The sequence below is a fragment of the Miscanthus floridulus genome, chromosome 18, assembly GCF_019320115.1.
Source record: "Miscanthus floridulus cultivar M001 chromosome 18, ASM1932011v1, whole genome shotgun sequence".
Lineage (NCBI taxonomy): Eukaryota > Viridiplantae > Streptophyta > Magnoliopsida > Poales > Poaceae > Miscanthus > Miscanthus floridulus.
The window spans coordinates 18,528,674-18,550,862 of NC_089597.1; the positions used below are offsets into that span (position 1 = coordinate 18,528,674).

Consider the following 22,189-nt stretch of genomic DNA (forward strand, 5'->3'; position numbering starts at 1 on the left):
TTATAAAAGGTCTAGGAATTTAGCTATTTCTTTACTTTAGGGGTATCATTATTATGACCGTCTTACTCCCTCAACTGATCACATTCATCTTTTATAGATCACTTTTACCTTCAATGCATAGTATGCATTGCATTATCTGAAGTATGGGAAAGTATCTTTCTTAATTGTCTTTCTTAATTAATCTTACATTTCTCCCCCTCGAAATGTGGTATGAACTTTTCTACCATAATTTCAAAACATTCAGAACTCTTGTGAATGAGGAAACTTTGATTACTTACTTTATCCACATGATTACATCATGCAAACAAAATTCATATGGGAGTATATTTTCCTCATTACACTTCAAAACTCAACGTAGTCTATTATTATCAATATTTCTGTAAGTCACACTTGCATATCATTCTTATCTTTTGGTTCACATGCAACTTTCTTTTGTTCTTAAACTCATTGAGTACTTAATGACCATGACACAATCAGAGTGTACGGTCAATTCTAGGATAGCATAAGAGCTACCCTGAACTTCTCTCCATGTGCGGGATACACTTAGAGCACATGAGTCATCACATCCTTCTCCCGCCATGAGGGATAAGTACTATGCCAAAACTCTCCTGCCATGCAGGATTGGTTAACATAAGTACTATTCCAACTTTACCCTGCCATGATGGTATTTTCTCAAACTTTTCCCACCATGCAGGTACTATTACAAACTTTTCCTGCCATGCGAGATAATTCCCTTGAACGGACATAACTGTCAGGATTGTCTCGTGTTCAATCATCAAATTCAGAAATAAATCCGAATATTCTTTAACACACATGTTTAATCCGACGTAGGTCAAATTAAACATGCATGTTATTGTTTACATTTCTTAAACAAACTCTTATTGCTCTATCTTCTTTCTTTGATCAATATCCTTTAATTCTTTCCTTTCCAAGCCATTATTTAAAGAGAACACAGTCCCTTAAGCAATGGCATTCTTTCATACATAACTTGCCCTTAGGCATTTCATCATCTGAGTCACAAGTACCCAGCTTATTTCTCTTACTGCCTTCAAGAATGAAAGTATGGAGGTCTTTTGTCTGAAAAAAATATTAACAATAATGATCATTAAACTTTGAAATCTTTATGTTCTATTCTATATCACCAGTTGGGCAGAAAGAGAATAAAACACCATTCTTCTACATTAATTCTACATCACCGTTGGGCAGAAATGGAATTAACGTATAGAAATTCAATAATCTTGAAAACACAAAACTACTCCTCAAAATTAAATTCTCTCGTTGATTCGAATTTAATTAGAAGACAATCAACTTCATTGCAGCGGAAACATAAAAATACATTTCTCTAGTTTAAGAGCATTCCTTGATCTTTATCTTTTCTCTGAAAAATTGGTCACTTTGATGCAAAATTCATCAGAGATTTAAACTTTAAACATAAAACTCATAAAATTATAATATTGTTATCATCAACGTTGGTCAGAAAATAACAATACCATAATTTAACTTTAAACTTAAACTCATAAATAAACTTATAATATTGTTATCATCAACGTTGGTCAGAAAATAACAATATTATAATTTATCTTAACTATCAACTGACTATTCCTCCAATTAAAATTTTTTCAGTTGGTTCCAATTTTAATTGGAGGATAAACTTTTCATCATTTACCGAATAACTATAACTGCTCTTCAAATTAAATTCTCCTGTTGGTTCGAATTTAATAAGAAGACAACATCTTTAACTTTGTAGCGGAAACATGACAAAATTTCTTTATATACTTTTCAGAAGCATTTTTCTGTACTTTTCTACTCTTTGAAAATTCTAACACGTTGGTGCAAAAAATTATAAGAGATTTTAAATCATTCTTTGAATGAAATCATCAAAATTTGCTTCTGAAAAATAATAAAACAATTCTTAATCACCACTGTGCATTCGGCCCAACCTGAAGATACGGCCCTGGGCTCATTCTTTTCTTTTCTCGGCCCAAGACAGCAGAAGCTGGCTCGGCCCAAAACGGCATCCAGCCCGGCCTTGCTCCCTCGCATGGGCGCTCTGCCACCCTAGGCCGCAACGTGGGCCTGGGCCGGCAAAGCGCCGCGGCCACGCGCCCCCGCCTGGGCCGCGATGCAGCCCGCTAGATCTCGGTCGTCCGTGCGCATCCGACGGCCGAGCGCTCATCTAGGGTGATCAAAACCACCGGGCGGGCGCTTCCCCTTGTAACCCTAGCCTCATTCTCTCCCTCCCCTTCTCTCTCATCCGCGCCAAGTGCAGCCAGCAGCCGCGCATGGCGTCCAGAGGAGGAAGTGGAGGTGGCGGCGCCGCCGCTGGCACCTCTCGCCGACGCCGTCGAGGAGAGCCACGGTGGTGCCCTTTGCAGACCGAGCCCGCGCGGTGCCGTAGCTTGGCCGTCTTCCCGCACGCCGGCTGAGAGCCGACGCCGCAGTCTTTTTCCCGCACGGTGGCAATGCCGGCGGCGGGATGAAGGCCCAGGTAGGACCCTGTGTTCGTTCTCATCTTTGCTGGGATTTGGGTATTCTAGGGTTAGGGTTTGGTGAAATTTCGAATCTATTTGAATCACCTTCTTCTCTCTTTTCTTTCTATTTCTTTCCCCGAGATCTGGTCGCGGGTTTAGGGTTCGGATCAAGCGGTCTTGAAGCTGAGCCCCTTCCAACTTCACTCAGTTAGGGTTAGAGTACTGTTCTTCTTCCCCACGCGGTGCATCCAGTGCGACGGTGGTGACGGCGCAGGGGATCCCCAGGTAGGAGAAAAACCCCTTCCAATCCGTCCTTTATTTCTTGATTCGAGATCACAGTCAGGGGTAGGGTTACGGTCTGTTCTTTCCTGATCCGATCCGGATCGGTCAATCTTTCTTTCTTTCTTTTCCTGTCCCCGATCTAGATCTACGAACTAGACTGGGGATTTTAGGGTTAGGGTTCTTTGTTGAAACCGTGTTTCAATCTCATCCCCACTTTTCCCGTACCCCATCTAGGGATTAGGGTTCGATTTGCTTTTCTTTCCCCGATCTAGATCCACATACTAAACCTTGCTCTGGTACCATTGTTAGCTACTTTGGATCATCTAGGTGTGGATCCAGTGGGTGATTTCTTTATCAGTTGAATCAAATAGACCTAGAGCTTCCTTCGGGAGTAGGAGACAGAGAGAGAGAGAGGGAGATGTAGGAGCATCTGACCGTCGGAGGAGCTCCCTGCCTTCGCTGGTTCGTCAGTGAAGATCTACACACGGCAGCGACGGTCGGAGTAGCGGTGGAGACCGGCGGTGGTGGAGGCAGTGGCGTGGCGACGGCGGTGCTTCCCAGTCACTGGCTGCGCCCCTCTGTTAGATCGGAGTAGGGTTTCTAGGTGGGGCGTACGGCTCAGGCGAACCTCGTACCGAGAGCCGTCAGCCCCACCTCTATTTAATGCGCAGTGTGACGGGGGCCCGCTAGCCATAGATGGACTGGGCGCCCCCGATCAGGGTGCGAGGTCAAGGCCCAAGTGGTCGTTGGGCCACTATGGTTGAGAGATCAAACCAACATGGCCACCTCCGCCGGGAGGGCTTCTTCGGCCATCCCCCATGGTACACTACAATCTTGTTGGCTCGTTTTTAGACTTCCCCGAGTGCTGACGACTTGTGGTTGCATGGGAAGATCAATCTCTCTGTGGTGGCAGCATGAAGCATAAAAAGCGAGGCAACAAAGGCCCGGTGGTAGCTTTTTTTTCTCGAACACGTAAAAGGTTTGCGCGTCTTTGTATTATAAGGTATAGAAAAATTTGATACAACACACCTTCAGACGTCTTAGGGGTCAGTAAAGAATTACATGGAAGCTCAGACCTTCTCTAGCGTGCACGGCATAGCAGCAAGGCCGTGTCGCCATCCGGCCGGACGTACTCCACTCCACTCCACCTATATATACTTCCGTTCCGTGGAGGTTCTCCAGCTAATCCGGAATGTCCGTGCTCATCACTTCATCAGGGATCATGGCAATCGCGAGCAACACTGGCTGTGGCTCCATATTTGGTGCGCAGCACGGCAGCTAGCACCCACCCGCATAGTGGAGGCCCCCGTCGCTACGTAACAAGGACCCATGTGGCAGCTGCCTGTGAGATAGCGTGACCACGTCAGAGCGCCTGCCGCCTGCCATGGCGCGCCAACGGCGAGGAGCTCTCGTGCAGGACAGCACGATCCCGACTTGATCTCCGCTACCAAATATAAAATCTGCAGCGTACGTGGTGTCGATTGCGCAAATGTGTAACATATCAACTTGGTCTTCTTTACTGCGCCCAACACCAGTTCGCGTCCATACCCGCGAATGAGGCATATAAACTCAGGTTTCTGCTTGGCGGTTCAGCACCATCGGTCCTGCTCCGATCCCTGATCTCGCTACCGTATGAATGCGCTAGTTCCTTCAACTCGGCACTCGCCATCTACAACTCCTGGGGCGACGCCGGCTCCGTGGCGTTCGTGCTCGCCGCGGACGCCGCGCTCGTGCTGCTCTTCCTCTGCCTCCGTGAGTTTGAGCGGGGCGGCAGGGGCAGGGATGCCAAGATCAAGGCCGCCGTGTGGGCGCTCACCACGCTGCTCACGGCCATGTTCGCCTCGAGGGTGGCGCCGCTCATGCCGCCGCCGGTGGCCGCGGTGGTCTGGCTCTTGGCCGTCGCCACGGCCGCAGGAGGGTTCTGGGCGTTTTTCCTTAATTGATGCTTTTGCGAGTCGATGTCAGTCTGCGTCTCGCTGCCGGGCGTGTTCATTTCCTTTTTTGCTTCCTGCACTTTCTTGTATTGATTCCCAGTTCGTCACTTTGAATAAAATCTGCCTTCGAGTTTGCGCTGCTGGCAGAGAGTGGTCCTCTGCTTCTACCCCGTTGACCACGGCTCCTAGTCGCCTCAGCGTGTGCTTGATTTGAGACATGGTAGGACGGTACGGTCTTGTCCCTGATTTTTTAGGTGGACAAACCTGTTCTGCGTATGGTTGAGATATTTTTCGTTTATTCGGTAGAATATGGCCGTGATTCGTGGTGCCGAGCTTTGGTCATGTCAACGCCACTGTCGACAACCACGTAATTCGTAGCCTCCAACCTCATGACGCCGAGACGTGTTACCTGTTGATGTAGGGCATGACGTTGAGAAAATGATTAAAATTAAATTTACGTCGTCCAGTGGTGTAAACGTGAATTTTGAAAAAAAAGAGGCCAAATTGCAAAAAAAATATCGCCCGAATAGGGGGTATATTCCACTCGAAAATGGTCGCGTTCCTAACAGTCCTCAGACATCTTAAGAATAGGAACAATCACCGGAGGAATCGCGGGCATGACCCTGATCGCCGGCGCGGGCCTCGGCGTGCTCACCGTCAACTCGGGCCTCGCCATGTACCGCGCCAGGGGCGACGCGGCCTCCATCCTCTTCGTCGCGGGGTCGTACCTCACCCTGCTCCTTCTGTTCGTCTGCCTCCGCGCCTACGAGCGGGCGGCGCCAGGGTCGCCGGCCAGGGAGCGGGCGAGGCGCGCCGTGTGGCCGCTCACCACGCTGCTCACGCTCTCATTCGCCTGGAAGGTGGCGGCGGCCATGCCTTCGGCTGCTGTGGCAGCCGTCGTCTGGGGCTTAGCCATAGCCACCACCGTCGGCGGTTTCGTTGCTCTGTACGTGCAGGCCTGAAGACATGCACGGACTAGCAGTTCAGGGCTCTCGGCTCGGCGGCTCCATCAGCCTGTGTAAAAAGTACTTAGCTAACTTTTCACTTTTGTGCATATATATGTGCAGTAGCTGATTGGCTTTAATAAAACAGAGCGGCTTATGTAGCAGGTATCCTTTGAACGTGACCGCCAAATGACCTTAAACCTTATAGGCTTTATAAAGCCGTTGAAGGTTACATTAGCGCTTGATTTCTTTTTGGCAGAATAGTCCTTTTAGTTCCTTAACTATTGTTTAATATTCAATTTCGTTCTAAACTTTTAAAAGAACTGTTTTAGTGTTTCAAAGTGGCAATTTTCATCCTTAAACTTTCATCTATGAACCATTGGAGTGTGTTTCCGTCCTCAAAACTTTTTTTCCCCATTTAACTTCGTCCTCGTCCCACATGGGATGCCACACCATCGTGTCCGAAAAGCGCAATGAAGATGACACACCAATGGTTCTTGTGTATATATATCTCAAGGACATGACTCTCGAACATAGTTATCGCGTTCGCTTGAACTACTTCAGCAGTACTTTTCAGCGAACGAACAGTGTTTTTCTCTCAAAAAAATCAACATAAACATCAGCATAAGCCAAATTTCAGCGAACATACTATATTCATTCTGCATTCAAATGGCTTTGGAAAATCTCGTGCCAATGCAAACATAAAGTGTTTTTCTGTTGCTCTTAAAGGAGCCATTCAGCTCTAGGAATATCTTGAAGAGGAAGAATAATACGCATATGGAAAGCTTTAATTGTTCCCTCTTTTTTTGTCCTTTAATTTTATCTTTGTAAGTCCTTTTAAATTCTTGTAATTTCTTTTTCCTCTAATATAACCAGTAGGGGCGCCTGGGTGTGCGGTGTGCCATGTATGCACGGACATTTGGCATCTGGGTGCTCTTGGTGATCCAGCAGCCTGCAGTATAAAAAGTACTCCCTCCGTACTCAGAAATCATGTCGTTTTAGGGGGTGGAGTGGTTTTCACTAATGAAGTCGTTTTGGGTGCATGGAGAGAGTTTTGGACGTGATTACCCCCACTGTTTCGTATCCTGGCCCGTCACGGCGTCGCCCAGTCCCGAGGATATATTTAATTGCGCCTCCTCGCTTGCCGTCGTCCCTTGCTTCGCTCGCGCCGCGCATCAGAGAGAGAGTCCATCGCTTGTCTCTATGAGAGAGAGAGAGAGAGAGAGAGAGAGAGAGAGAGAGAGAGAGAGAGAGAGAGAGAGAGAGAGAGAGAGCTCGTGCTGCGCATGGAGGCCACGAAGCGACGCATGGAGGCCATCGCACCGCAGGACGTCGCGGCGGAGGACATCATGGTGGTCCGTCGATCTGCGCTGCAGGACGTCGTGCCGTCGGAGTCCGTCGAGCTGCGCCGCAGGACGTCGCTGCCCATGGTGGCGGAGTCGGAGGATGACGCGGTCGGAGATGCAGGAGCCTCCAAGGAGGACGAGGAGGTGGGCTCTCAGAGCCGGAGGATGAGTCGTCCATGGCCATGGCTCCTCGGCAAGGGAACAGTAGCAATGCGGGGTGCGCACATGAAAAAGAAAGAAGATGCAAAGATAAAGTACTATTTGTTCGATCAAGATTAAATGTCTCATGCATATATCCATATTTTCCTAAATACCAAAGAAGTCTAATTGTGCAAGTACTAATCCGAGGTCTAGTTGTTCCTCCATGAACCAAGCTTCTCCAAAGCGTCAGCTACCAACGAGAGAATAATATTGAAATTTTGAAAGGCATGTTCATGAAATTAAATTCAGTTATAATGATATACTACTACTCATGAAATTAGACCTGAGTTGAAACTAGAAAAGAAAATGTACTTGTAGAGAGTGTACCTGTTGAACGCTCAGAATAAGGCCATCAACGCTTTTTGCATCTTTCTTAATTTCAATAGCTTGGATAGCACGAGATATGCCTAGATCTATGATATGAAAATTTGGTGAATTTGATGGTTGAAAAATGACCCTAACCGTCAAAACCATCTTCTTTACCAGCTTCAAGGAACCGTGGATCATCATGTTCTACTCTAACATGAGAAGGTGCATTATCTTGCAGAATGTAGATAGGCTTGTCGACATCTTCTAGTGGCCATCTAGCTCGAATAGCAGGAAGAACACTAGAAATCATGAATTCTCTAATTACATCTCTTGTAATTGTAGCTATCGGCTTTCGCTTCAATTGTCCCAGCTGGCCGGTTAACACTACTCCTCTTAGCATGCTCAAAAGTAACTAAAGGAAAGCATCCTATCTTTCCATTAAAATTACACACTCCCCCCTCATCGAATCTTGGTCGAGCAGTCACACATAAAAACATTATTTTATGAATCTTGCTCTTGGAAGAACCTAAGGTCAATATTCTAGTAAGAACATAAGAACACCATTTCTCATCTTCCGGTGGCAAGTTCAAATCCAAAGCAGCAAACGCTTCATTGTCATCTAGTAGAGCAGGCATAAGAACATGTACACTTAGACTTTAAATAATGGATGCATGCATAAAAAACGGAGACGAAGATACAAAGAAACAGGACAAGTACTTACCATTGAGATCCAATCCAGCAAAGAACTCGTCCATGTGTTTGGACAGTTGCACGACAAATGAACACGAGGAGTCGGCTTAGTGTTGTGTTGCATACTAGTACTGCTTGCGCTGTGGCATTTAAATAGGGAAGTGACCCAAATGAACTGGCGCAAAAATCACGCGCCAGCAAACAGAGCGATCCGCGCCAAGGGAAAAAATCGCAGCCAAAAGATCGCGCCAACAGTCCCATGCAGCGGCCAACGCGAGCGCCAAGGAAAGTAATCCGCGCGCCAAGGGAAAAATACGCACCCACGGTGCCATGCAGCGAGCCTCAACGAAAAAAATCGCGCGCAAAATTGACACATTACACAAAAAATATGACAACGTGAGGGATCGAACACTGCCCTCGTGGCTCAAGCCTCAATGAGCTAACCAACCAAGCTGCAAACGTTTGTTGTATTAGGGATACCTGCTACCCTATTTAATAAGGGCAGACAGGGAATAGTGCACCCTAATTAATCACTCCTTAGGTATGCTAAATCCTGTCCAAAACAACTTAATTTTTTAGCATGGAGGGAGTACTAATATAGGAGTAGCTAAGGGTGTGTTTGGTTCCAGGGATAAAAGGGTTGAGACGGTGGACAACGACCCAGTTCGAGTTGGCAGTGGAGCAAGTTGCGGTGACGCAGGCCGGGCCATGCGTGGGCGACCTAACTAATTCACTAGCTATCACTAATTCACTATCAGTATAGCAGGTGAAAACCTAGGTGATCATGTTGATATGCCTCTATAATTGTAACCTCTCGTTCGAATCAAGCAATAGCTCAGTAGTTGGTTAGGTTTTGGGTGGTGAAACTTGTTCATCAGAGTTTAAGTCTTGACTTGGCTCGTTTGTTCAAAATTTGACGATATTATTCTTGTAGTGGTAGGTGACGTGGCCGTCGACAGCGAAACGCTCGTCAATCTCAAGGTCAGTCTAGCTTCTATGCACAGACATATCATTAAGAGCGAGGTCGTAATCTGTCCGTTGACAACGTATTTGACGATTTTAGGAGCGTCGAGGGACGATGTTTTTGGACACACTTGGTTGGACGCCCGTAGGAACTTGGTCAAACTTCAGCCATTTGCCCCAGCTAGCGCATAGGAATTGCAATTTATTTTTCCCCATTGGCGCAGCAAATCGAGGCAGCTGTTTTCACCGACGAATTTCGGAAAAAACATGAGTGGAGACAGTATCCGCCTACTAGTTGTGCATACCTATGCCTGATGGCTGTCAGCGTGGGCATGTCTGTTTACACCAAAATTTGAAAGAGGAGTCGCAGGGATTCGAAAGCTCCCAAGATCATGTCATCAAGGAATCAATCGCGTGCAGACCAGAACCAGCTGATTCGAATGCAACACTGGAATCGGCTTTCTTCAAGTAGCGCCGGTAGATAACGACAAAGGCTACGATCAGCGCCGAGACAAAGCATGTTGGACTCTACAAAAAAGGAAAAGATTAGAGTCCAAGTCATCTTAAATTAGGAATGTTTTCTTTAGGGCCCAAGATTGTGATGAGTCGTGCTTAGATAGGAGTCATGCGTAGGTCCCGGGTATAAATATCAAACCCCGTCTATTGTAAAACACACACAATCAATCAAATACAAGTTACTTACTTTTTCGACTCCGGCCACCCCTTAGGAGTAGGAGTAAAGTAGATCTCGGCGAGTTCTTCAGCAAGTACGGCTGCATCGATCTAGTCGACCTCCACTGCTTGTCTGTAAGTACCGTCATGGCTTATACCTCTGTTCGTACGGCTGCATCGATCCGGTCGACCTCCACTGCGACTCTGGGATGAGTTAGTTATCGACTCTTGTCTAGTTCAAGTACGGCGGCATCGATCCGGTCGACCTCCACTGCTCGAACTAGATTAAGGTCAAGTTATCGGCTCTATCTAAGGGTGGCGTTCCTTCGGATATATTCGTTAAGTTACCAGTATTGCCTATTACTTCTATTATTTATTTAATTACAACAATATCACTTCGCCCGATTGGGATTGATTTAGACCGGCCTTATATCCTTTTTAACCCATCGTTTGTTAATCTAAACTGATCTAATCTACACTTTAAACGATGAGTTATGTTTTATCAACTATTTTATATCAATCTTGATCGTGCATAGCGTGCGGTTAAGTCATGTCCGATCTTGAGTAGATCTATCGGCTAGCGAAAACTGTTCCATGGCCCGTTATCACGGCCTGTATGATTCTGCCTCACACCCCACTGTTAGCACCGTGGAGTGGGGATCGTTATTTGGTAGATCTGTTCCTGAAAGGGCATGACCTTAACTGTGCGCTATGCCTGAATCGGCTGTTTTAGCCGATATCGAACGCTTCACGAACAATTCACGTCACGAGACCGTTGAAGTAGCGATAGGTTGAAAGATGTGTTAGCCCCATGATCTTATCATTGTATTACGGCCTGCATGATTCTGCCTCATGCCCCACTGATATTAGTAATAAGTTAGGGTCGTCGAGTCTATTGTTGTTTTTACGGCCTGCATGATTCTGCCTCATGCCCCACTGGTCATAGCGATAGATGAGATCTAATATGTTCATTAGATTTATCTCTATTAAATGGTTGAATGATGATGAACTGTCTCTTTTACAAAGGGGTTCGGTTACTTGCAGTCATTGACTCAGTATAAACTAATTATTATTAATATCTTATTGCCATTGACTAATATTTGTCTAAAGAATGATATTCATCCTAAACGATAACCGATTCTTCTTACACAACCCCATGAGCTTTGACCGATTTATTTTTATGAATATGCTGAAATCGACTATTTAGTCGATCTCCTTTTATACCGGCTCAGCCGCACATTCGGGACTGTCTGGCAACACCGGTATGTTCCGCCCTAAATTACTGATAAAATTTCTCTCCTTGTCAATTGCAGGGTCAAATTGACTGGCACGTCTCGGGAGGAGTGCGCAGGATCGACCACCCCTGCGCTGAAGCTAGGCGGATCTCCAGCTCCATCGAGTGGACCCTTTCGGCTTGCTCGTGTGTCCTCGGCACGCGACGAAATTCCGTGTCGACGCACATCAATGAATCTGATGGCAAGTGTTCCACCAGCTAACCGTGTGGGAGCCGAGCCGAAGCACGGTGCACAGCCAAGCAGCGGACGAGGAGTTAAAGACAGACGTCGGTTTTCTTTGGGTGGACACGTAACCGTCAATGTGAGTGTAAGAGCCCAGTTGGGAGGGGGCCTTGGGTGGCGGCTAGGGTTGAGGGAGGTGAAGGCGACGGGCAGGGGGAGGGGGCGGCGGCACTAGGGTAGAGGAAGAGAGAGAATCAACGTAGGGGAAGGGAGAGGAGAGAGGAAGGATAAGCCTAAGGTTGTTCTTTCTTGATTGCAATGATTACATAGCCCCTTTACTTATAGTTCTGGTTAGACTTATCTCCTAAGTATAAGGGAAATCCCTATAGATATGGACTCCTCCCAATCTATCTAATATCAACCGATCATATTCCTATTCTCTTTTCTCTATTAAAGATTCTCCGGATATGAATAGTGGAGCAGCGGGAGACCGCCCTTGCCAGGCGCGCCTCCCCTTTGCCGTGCGCGCCCCTCTCCTCAGGTGGCGTGGCTAGCGTGGGCCCCTGGCCCTCCATCCGACGTATGACATTGAGCATGCATGCACGCTGAGTCGATACAATCCCACCGAATTTTTTCCCTAATTTTGGTCCGCTGCCCAACGTCTGGCTGGGCGTCCTCAGCTGAAACCAAACGCGCCCATGTGTCGCTGTGGTTTTTGCTGTCGCCTCCACGGGCCACCGCCCACCGGCCACGTTCAAGTGACACTGACACGTGTCACGTGTTGGGGAGTACTCGTACTACCCAAGCCACACAGAGGTTAAGCTGGGACCCACATGTTCCACTACAATCAAACTACATAATACAGTAATCATTTATATGTGGTCCTGACGAGCATTAGGATTGTGCCGGTGAGTCGTTGTCACACCGCACCGAGCAGCACGAAGTTGGCGGGCAAATGGCAGCCACATGTTTATCCGCTATAGGTATGAGGTGCTTCCGGCAGCAAAGACTTCACCCAAGTCAGTCAACTGGATAGGATTTCTCCACACGACCAATGACGGACTCTTAACCTAGGTCTAAACATTTTTTCATATTTTAATAGAAGAAAGAGAAAAGCTAGCTCTTAGCACTATTTTAAGGTTACGTAAGAGTGTCATTATAGAACTATCTATATTAAAAACTATGGAGTATATACTAAAAATTAGTATTATTGAAGAAGTTAGCTTAGATGCAGTAACTACCTCTAATCATTGTGAATGCGCTCAGATCCATGGCCGATAACCGTAACCTCCTCGCACTGTTGTAAAAAAAAAAAACCCGTAACCTCACATCGACCTGGTCACCAAAGCCTGTTTTATATAGTGTGCACAAATGGGTCCCCCTTTATATTTGGATAACAAAATTAAAAGTGCTTTAATACGAACAACCTCGTGTGTCCTTATCATCAGCACAGCCCTCATAGTATGTTGTATTTTAAAGAGCTTCACACATACCCCCTCCGTCCTAATATATAAGGCGTAACCACCACTGGATTCAAAGACCCAGGAAGACATTTAATTTTCTCCCTCAACACTGATATTACTATATCGATGTACGTGTGTCTAGAGAGAGCACACCCTATATTATGGAACTTGAATAAAAAATGGTTATGGATGGATTAACACTTTAGATTAAACACTAACAGCCAATAATATAGTGTTGAGCCACCTTTCTTAACTTATAAACGTATACCACCTCGGAAGCAGTCACGGCACGCAGCGCTAACGATCATCGCGGCAGTCATATATGCGTACTAGTACGTCGTCAGCATGTTCACTTCATTTGTTGCTTCTACAGTTGAATTCGGCAACTCATGAAAGGGACGGATGGAGATACGGATAGTCTTTGGTTCTGATCCCTTAGTCCGACACAAGACGCGGCGGCACCACGCCGGCCACGTTTTTACTTTTAGAGGCTCTTCATTTGATTTGACTGCGCGTGAGGCGTGGTCAAACGATACTTTTCTTCCTCGTCCAAAGTACTTCCACCGTTCCATAATAAATATACTTCTAGGGCTTAAAATTTTTCCTAAAATAAATGCACCTCTACATATAAGACAAATTATCTTCACTTATCTTTTTCTACTTTTTATTTTTTCAAGGTGTAATGATTATACCTTTATAGAGGCATATATATAATTTCTCACTATGATCTCTTCACCTAAACTCTAGAAATGCATTTATTTTAGGACGGAGGGAGTACGTGCCATTCTTAGTTTCTCACGTTGTCGTTCAAACCGTCCCCACATGACGATCGAGGCGCTAGGCTGGCAGCCCTTCTTATATACCAGTAGGTATATACGCCGATCCGAGGAGGGTACTCATCTCCATTTATAAGCTGGAATAACACGTTAACCAGACTTTTGTTCGTTTAGCGGTCGGCGATTGGTCCATGCTACACATCAAAGCAGCCCACACTGTTAAGAATTATTGGGAGTAGAGCAATTTTACGCAATCTGTTCGTTTGGCTATGGCTTGTCGTAAATGATCGTAAATTTTCAGCCGGTACAATATTTTTCTCTCACACAAACCAGCCAACAGTACTTCTTCACGAACCAGCAACGATACGAACCAGCCAACCGAACAGGCTGATATACGCCGATCCGAGGAGGGTACTCATCTCCATTTATAAGCTGGAATAACACGTTAACCAGACTTTTGTTCGTTTAGCGGTCGGCGATTGGTCCATGCTACACATCAAAGCAGCCCACACTGTTAAGAATTATTGGGAGTAGAGCAATTTTACGTTACAATTATAAATACTAATACTACCCGACCCCCGGCCTGTCGGCGGTCCTAGCCCAACAATGCACATAAATCTCGAACTCGAAGGCCAGTTGTTATGTAGAGGAAACAACTGGCCTTGGATGATTATTCACCTCAATCCCTGACATGTAGGAGTACGTAGCTCCAAACATCCGACAGAGCACTGATATAACCGTATACCACCTCGGAAGCAGCGCTAACGATCATCGCGGCAGTCATGCGTACTAGTACGTCGTCAGCATGTTCACTTCATTTGTTGCTTCAACAGTTGAACTCGATCGAAGAAGGACACAAAGGTGCGTGACGTGTACGTAGTGCATGCGCGCCGCGTGTGTATGGAAGCTAATTGCTACAGTAATTGCTATAAAAAAGGACGGAAATTGCATGAGCGCGTTGTTGCGCTGCACTTGCATTATTGCCCAGGAAGCGTGAGCACAGGCACAGAGAACTTTACCATATGCTAAAGTTTCTTGTGATATCGACTCTCTTCTAGATAGTCATCTTATTCTTCGACGTGCGCGCCAAGTTAGGGGGTGTTTGGTTACTACAGGGAAATTTTAGTCCCTGTCCCATCGAATGTTTAGACACATGCATGAAGTATTAAATATAGACGAAAAAATAACTAATTGCACAGATTGTGGCTAATTTGCGAGACGAATTTTTTAAGCCTAATTAGTCTATGATTTGACAATGTTGTGCTACAGTAAATATATGATAATGACGGATTAATTAGGCTTAATAAATTCGTCTCGTAAATTAGTCTCCATCTATGTAATTAGTTTTATAATTAACTCATATTTAGTTCTCCTAAATAGCATCCAAACGTCCGATGTGACATGGACTAAAATTTAGTCCATGGAACCAAACACCCCCTTATATATGTTCAACTGCCGGGAACGACCTCCAGCACCTCTTCATATAGAGCAGTTTTCTTCTTCCTTAGACCTCAAGAGTCAAGAACCCGATAAAGCTGTCAACGTCAGCGTCCCTAGCTAGCTCCACACACACGGACACACCTCTGCTCTGCTCTGCCATGGCCAACCTCGCGCCGACCTGGGTCACCAAAGCCGGCTTGGGCGTGCTCACCCTCAACTCCGGCCTGGCCATCTACCGCGCCAGGGGCGACCCCGCCTCCATCCTCTTCGTCTCAGGTTCGTACACCACCCTGCTCCTCCTCTTCCGCTGCCTCCGGGACTACGAGCGGGCGGCCCCCCGGCTCCCCGGCGAGGGAGCGGGCGAGGCGCACGGTGTGGCCGCTCACTACGCTGGTCACCGTGGCCTTCGCCGCTTCGCGTGGAACGTGGCGTTGGTCATCCCTTCGGCTGTCGCAGCTGCCATCGTCTGGGCGCTAGCCGTCGCGACCAATGCCGTCTCTGCTCTCTTCGTTCCCGGCGGTGTGGCCGCTCACCACGCTGCTCACCATGGCCTTCGCGTGGGAGGCGGCGGCGGTCATGCCTTCCGCTGTCGCGGCGGCCGTCGTCTGGGCGCTAGCCGACCGTCGCGACCACCGCCGGTGGCTTCTTTGCTCTGTTCGCTCCCGGATGAAGCCGTGGATCGGTCGGTGGCTTCAGGCCGTGTGTGTGTGTGACTGTGTGTGTCACCGATATGATGCATGTTTCAGCTTTCTCACCCTCTGCGTCCTCGCCATTTACCGCGAGTGGGGTGACCTCATCTCCATCCTCTCTGTTTCAGGCTCGTACACCACCCTGCTGCTCCTTTTCCGCTGCCTACGAGACTACGAGAGGGCGGCCCCCGGCTCCCCGGCGCGGGAGCGGGAGCGGGAGCGGGCGAGGCGCGCGGTGTGGCCGCTCACCACGCTGCTCACGCTGGGCGTCGTGAACTGCGACATGGCTCTCGCCATTCACAAGGCCCGCAACAACCAGGTCTCCACGACGTGCGTGCTCGTCACTTATGCGGCTCTCCTGGCGCTGGTCTGGCTCTTGGTCCGAGAATTTGCAGGCCACGCGCGCGGGGTCGTCGTCGGCTCCGGACAGGATCAAGGCCAAGGCCGCAGTGTGGGTGCTGCCGACGCTGCTCACTGAGATGGTCGTCTTGAAGGTGGCGGCCCGCCTGTACGGGCTACGAAGCAGACTGCAGGACCCCTGTTTATCCTGCTCGGGCTCGGAAGGGATGGGGATGGCTGCAGCAGTTACTGTTATCATGTGTATATATACTGTACGCGATGTTTTTGTTCTACTGCACTGTATTTGCTAGTCTGTAAATGTAGTACCCTCTGTTTGTGCTAAATGTTTGCAACATCAGCCATAAAATAGCGAGGGAGCTGGTTTAAATTTGTATGGATTATTGCGAAGGATGAGCGAAGCTGCTTGTAAGAAAAAAAGATGAGGTCACCGGTGAGGTGGTCACTTTCCCCACTAGTCAGTATCTCGATCTGTATCGTGGCCACTACTGAGCATCCATCAGTCCTCCGCGGAATCAAACGAGAGAGTTGAAAGTTGGGAACCGGATAACTCTTATCTCTCGGCCGCCACAGAACAATCCACTAGAATTTTGGTGCTCGATCGTCTAAAAAATAGGAATTTTGGTCCCATTTTATCAAGTAGCCAGCGCCCATCGGTCTTGAGCCTTTTGTGCAGTTTACGGCCGCCTTGAAGGTGGCGTCCCGCCTGTCGTCGGCAGGATGTTGTTGTCAGTTTGGTACTGTATGGTTCATGGGCATCGCCACGGTTGCCTTTGGGTTCTGCACTTCTGCTAGCTTGTTCTTCAGTGACACAAGATCTTGCCGGCAGTTACTAAGCTCCGTGTATAAGATCTTTTTAATAATAAAAAGCCGTCTTTGTTTTTCAATCTTGCGTGTAACCTCTAAGCAAAGGTAGGTAGCGTGTTACCGTCTCTCTTTCACGCTTTCATTCATGACTTTCTCGCGCAAAACCGTGTGTATGTATGTACCTTCAAACCCTCAAGGCCTCAATAGGAGACAATCTTGCACTGCCTGCAACCTATATCGTCTTAGGATGGAGGTCCAGATCGAGAGTCGCCGGCATGGACGCAGCAGGCGGCGCCCTCGGCCGCGCGGGAGCCGTCCCCCTCACCGCCGCCTGCGCCGCAGCCACGTACAGGGCGGTGGCGGCAGGGGATCGGACGTCGCCTCCGTAGCGTTCGTGATCGTCAGCTACGGCGCTCTCCTGCTTCTGCTGCGCTTCCTTCGCGAGTACGAGCTGTTGGCCCCGCCGGAGGCGGCCGTCCGTAGGGAACGGCTGAGGCGGAAGGTCTGGGCGCTCTGGACGCTGCTTACCGTGATGTTCGCGTCGAAGGTTGCGACTTGCGAGCATCCTGCCGTCGCCAGTCTCCGTGGCCGTCGTCTGGGCCGCGGCCGCTGTGTGACATCTGCGGCTGGCTTCCTTCTCCTCTTTCTCAGCAGCGTCGACGCCTCTGAGCACTGCACCTGCACCTGAGCGATCGGCTGATGATCGCCCCTGTCTTGCTTCCATATGAGCTTGCATACATATGAGCGGTCTCTGTTTGGTAAATATTTGAGGTATGTAATAAGGATTATATAATACTACACTCATCCCAAATTATAAGTTATTCCAAGTTTTTTTTGAGGGTCAAAGCATTTCAAATTTGATTAAATTTATATAATAAAATAATAATATTTACGATACCAACAAAGTATTATTGGATTCTATATTAATTATATTTTCGTAGTATACATATTTGATATCATAAATTTTTGTAATTATCTCTATAATTTTGGTCAAATTAGAGATAATGCTTGGACTCTCAAATGGAGTAATCATTTGAGCGCAAACATATATACACGTACCAAATCTCATTTTATGAAAAAAGAAATTAACCATAGTACTAATTTTCTTGACAAAATAACATTGGGTCATTCTTTTTTTTCCAAAAAGAAAATAATATATACCAATGGACATGGGCCTCAATCGTGTTTCAGTCGACGGATCGATAATGTTGCAGGGTATTTGGACATTTGGTGCGGCGCACCATCGATGGATGTGCTCATGTGCAACTTAAGCTCCAAGCATTTCCAATAATTACATGGGAAGGGATGCTGCTATATATGCTGCCTGGTTGCTACTTGCTAGCTGCCTAGCTGTATGTATTCTCTCAAACTTTTTGATGGCGTGCTACTCTACAAATATTGAATTCGATCAAGTGATCGACGAGTTTTATTTTACTTTTGGCAGGTTACCATGCACGATGTTGTGCATGTATATGTGATTATTGAAGGTTTTCCCCGTGTGCTGATTGGTGAAGAGAAGGAAATGCATGGATTGCTAGCTAGATCAAACAGTCCGGATACAGATGTTCAAATATATATGGCGCATAGATATAGTGCTTTCCACTATCTAAAAAGATATAGTGCTTTCAATGTACTGCGTTCTGATGAATTATTAGGATACGAGATAGTGTAAGCGCCTAGATGTCTAGACGGACGCGTACGTCCGGACGCCCGAGCCTGCTCTTTGCCCCCACGCCAGCCCGATGAGGCGTTTGCGCCCAACCAGCCCCCACGCGGCGTCTGTGCCCTCAGCCGACTCCACGTGGCGTATGCGCCCCGCCCGACCCCTCGCGCCCCCTCTAACAGCTGCAACACGCGTGTGACATTGCAACATGTGCAAACACCCGATCTACTTTTGAAACATCCAGATGTAACAGTTGCAAGATACGTCTAAAGACAAATGAAACATTTGAAACATGCTTCTAAAACACTTGCAAAAAAATACCTGAAAAACGCTTGAAAACCATTGCAAACATACGCAACATTCAGATAAAACACTTACAACATATGTATGCAACATATGAAACATTCAGATACACACTTGCAACATACGTTTGAAAACACATATGAAACATTAGGAACAGACACTTGCAACATACGTATACAACAATTGCAACATATGCAACATCCCCGACCTACTTTTGCAACATTCGTATGAAACACTTGCAACATACCTCTGAAACACTTGAAACATGTGCTTTCAACGCAACTTCTTCTTGCTGCTTGGGTGAATGGAGGCTCGTCGGCATGCCGGAGGCAGCGACCCGGGGACGCTTGTAGGCGGCGGGCTGGCGGTGGTGGCTCCGCAACGTGGAGGAGAGGCAATGGCTACATGACTGGGAGAGGGCAGCCGCGCGCCACGCCGTCCTGCAGCAGCGTCTCGATGGCACGGAGCTTGTCGCTCCGATGGAGAAGGTCGCGGCAGGTCCGGTGGAGAAGGCCGTAACACGTCGCTCTGGCAGAGAAAGTAGACGGGAGGCGTGGTGGAGAGGAAGGCGAGTGGGAGCGCGCAGTGGAGAAGGAGTCTAGTGGAGAGAAGGCGGGGAGGAGGCACGGTGGAGATGGCGGGCGGGACGCGCGGTCGTAGCCTCGCTGGCTCGTGGCACCGCGGTGAGTTTTTTCTTTTTCTTTTTTTAAAAACTACTGTGGCTAGAGATGAGTGAATAGGAATAGATAAGAGAGCCTTCTGGGCTTCCCGGCTTGCCAGAGGGGCCGTCCGGAACGGATGGATGCCCTAGTACAAGCATTACCAATTATGATATGGCCTGCCACAACCTGTACGTATTCTATAGGCCAGGTTTACTTATCAGTATCGCTCCAATTGTGATTTTTTTCGCTTAATTGTATCGCTCCTTGAATGAGGTAGGGCTTGAAAGTGGTCAACGACATTCATAGGCCACTCAAGTTGTACTGCGACAATGAGCCAGCAGTATGTTATGCTCACAACAATAAGTCAAGTGTTGCTGGCAAATACATTGATATAAATTTTTATGTTGTGAAAGACAAAGTCTGGGATCATTCTATTAGTCTCGAGCATATAAGTACAAAGAAAATGCTTGCGAATCCGCTTACAAAAGACTTAGCGCCCAATGTGTTCAGAGAACACTTAGCCGGCATGGGTTTACGGAAAAGCCTATGATTCCTGGACAATAAGGGCCTAGTTGAGAATCTGTTTCAAAACAAAGAGGTGTATTGTAGCTGTTAATCTAATGGTACTAACCGTTGTGATGAGGCGCGCTCTATACACTAATCTGTGATGGAATAGACTGACATAAGTATTTTAAGTTTAAGTAATAAAGGTGAGATCAAGGGGAAGAATGTTAGGTTGATCTCCACCAAGTCGGCCCAACGGCCAACTTGGGCCCTAATCCGCGCCCTGATCAGGGGCGCCCAACCAAATCATGGTTGGTGAGCCCCCATCGCACTGCGCTATATAAAGAGGTGGAGGTCAGCGGCTCACCATACGAGGTTCACCAGTTTTGCCAAAGCACCCCATTGACAAACCCTAACCGATCTAAGGGAGCGTAGCAGTGCGCGGGAAGCACCGCCACCGTCCTCCTCGACTTGCCGTCGCCCGCGCCGCCACTCTCCGGACCTCACCGCGCCGCCACCGATCCGGCGCCATGGCTTCTTCCTCCGCCAAGCCCACCGATGGTCGGTAACACCTTCCCTCTCTCATCCTTTCTTCTCTCTCTAGTTTATGTTCTAGGTCGATCTACTTGTTTTATCCCGAATAGAAGAGAAATCACCCACTGATCTACACCAGATGATCCTAGAAATCCTAACAGTACTACACAGGAAGAAGAAAGAAGGTGAAATTAATGCGATGAGTAAGTCCCCAAATCCTGTTTGTTCTGCTAACGCACCGGCTTCTCTTTAGTTTGGTAGATGATTGTGTGTGTGTGCGGTGGTGCCATGGTGGTGGCGGTGTTAGTAGGGGGGAGGGGAGCGATAAATGGCCTGTTCTAAATTGGAACTTGAAAAACTCTAAGCAGGGCTGCACGCTCGCTGCTGTGTACTAAAAGCAAAGATGAACCATTATTTAATTTGTACTGCTATAACATTTTTCTCTTAAATTATTCCCACCATCGTGAAATGTAAAAGATCTTGAATTATGCTAAGTTGACGTATCATAGATTCGATCACGTTTATTGGAAAGAACAATAAAATTTACAATATCAAATTAGCATAATTAGATACATTATCAATTGTAGTTTCATAATTTACCTCTCTAATATGATAGATGTTAACATATTCTCTCTGTAAACGTGGTCAAAATTTGGATAGTTTAACGTGTGACAAACTTAGGGAGTGACAATGCAAACTTGCATCCTCTATATTAGCATGTGTTTCCATGTGCATAGATATTGCATTTAATTTCTTTGGCGTCGTTATTCCCTGGTGCTGGTTGCAACGCATGCATATGCTTCGGGGCGAAGCCAACGTACGGCTCCATGCAGTCGAGTCAGCAACTTGAGCCATTGGTTATTGGGTCTATTTAGTTGAGCTTTGGCTGTGGAAAAAAGCTGTTGCGGGCTATGGGCTGTTAAAAAGTTGCTGTGGGATATTACCTATGAGAAAGCTGAAAACCGTTTGGCTGAAATAGCCGTAGACAAGCTGTTGTGAGCTGTAAACTGTGTAAAAGGTCTATAATACCCTGGTTTGCTTTAGACGCTTTTTATATACAAATTGATTATAAAATACTATGTTATTCATTGATTCACTATAACCAGCATATAAATAGCAATTTTAGAAAGGAGAAATTAATTTTTGTAAGTTTTGCATAGAAATGAAGCTCTCAACTTTGGACTTGCATCTCAATTGGGTATCAAATTTACGAAACTTTGAAGCTCTAGATCTCCTAAACCGTTGAGAATTCGATTTCTACCCTTGAAACAAACTGGTAGCATTATATACGAAGAACAAAACTGATTAATGTCGATTAAAATTTTTACATGTAAAATCGGGAGAAATTTGGGAAAGAACAGAGCCTCTGCCTCTCCTATGAAAAGAACAGAGCCCGCGTGCACAGCTGGGGAGGCAGCGCGTTCGGCCGAAGCGGCGCTGGCGGGACCTGCACAGCGGGCGGGGGCGGCCCTCGTGCGACTGCGCCGGGCGGCTCTAGTGCGGCGGCCCTCGTGGGCGCGGCCGAGGTCGTGCCTACGGCGGAGCTCCGTTCTGCAGCGGCGCTCGTGCTGCTACGCGTGCCTCCGGGCAGGGCCCGCGGCGCCGCAGGGGATGGGGGAGATATGCGCCGCCGCCGGGGATGGGCCATGGAGAAGAAGGAAGTGCGTCCGCCCCAATCCCTAGTGCCGGCGCTCGCTGGCGAGAACGGAGAAGACGACGTCT

The 22,189-nt window shown here is 47.4% G+C and overlaps 3 protein-coding genes and 1 long non-coding RNA gene across 4 annotated transcripts; all 4 read left to right on the forward strand.

Moving 5' to 3' along the window:
- Nucleotides 1-4,082: 4,082 nt before the first annotated feature.
- On the forward strand, nt 4,083-4,698 carry LOC136523386 (uncharacterized). The gene is made up of 2 exons (XM_066517080.1): nt 4,083-4,097; nt 4,220-4,698. Exons 1-2 carry the CDS (start codon nt 4,083-4,085, stop codon nt 4,694-4,696), a joined length of 492 nt encoding a protein of 163 aa, XP_066373177.1. The 3' UTR covers nt 4,697-4,698.
- A 606-nt stretch (nt 4,699-5,304) lies between these two features.
- On the forward strand, nt 5,305-5,801 carry LOC136522837 (uncharacterized). The gene has a single exon (XM_066516636.1). The coding sequence runs from the start codon at nt 5,305-5,307 to the stop codon at nt 5,647-5,649; it is 345 nt and encodes a 114-aa protein (XP_066372733.1). The 3' UTR covers nt 5,650-5,801.
- Nucleotides 5,802-14,986: 9,185 nt separating this feature from the next.
- On the forward strand, nt 14,987-16,448 carry LOC136521477 (uncharacterized). The gene is made up of 2 exons (XM_066515225.1): nt 14,987-15,224; nt 15,766-16,448. The coding sequence occupies exons 1-2, from the start codon at nt 15,107-15,109 to the stop codon at nt 16,113-16,115; spliced, it is 468 nt and encodes a 155-aa protein (XP_066371322.1). The 5' UTR covers nt 14,987-15,106; the 3' UTR covers nt 16,116-16,448.
- A 589-nt stretch (nt 16,449-17,037) lies between these two features.
- Nucleotides 17,038-18,444, forward strand: LOC136521478 (uncharacterized). The gene is made up of 3 exons (XR_010775564.1): nt 17,038-17,572; nt 18,016-18,153; nt 18,246-18,444. It is a non-coding gene; the product is annotated as an uncharacterized lncRNA (long non-coding RNA).
- Nucleotides 18,445-22,189: the final 3,745 nt, after the last annotated feature.

Coding starts and splice junctions, on each gene's coding strand:
- LOC136522837 (XM_066516636.1), top strand. CDS start 5,305: ATGACCCTGATCGCCGGCGCGGGCCTCGGCGTGCTCACCGTCAACTCG.
- LOC136521477 (XM_066515225.1), top strand. CDS start 15,107: ATGGCCAACCTCGCGCCGACCTGGGTCACCAAAGCCGGCTTGGGCGTG. Junction 15,225..15,765: donor CTCCATCCTCTTCGTCTCAG/GTTCGTACACCA, acceptor TCTCTGTTTCAG/GCTCGTACACCACCCTGCTG.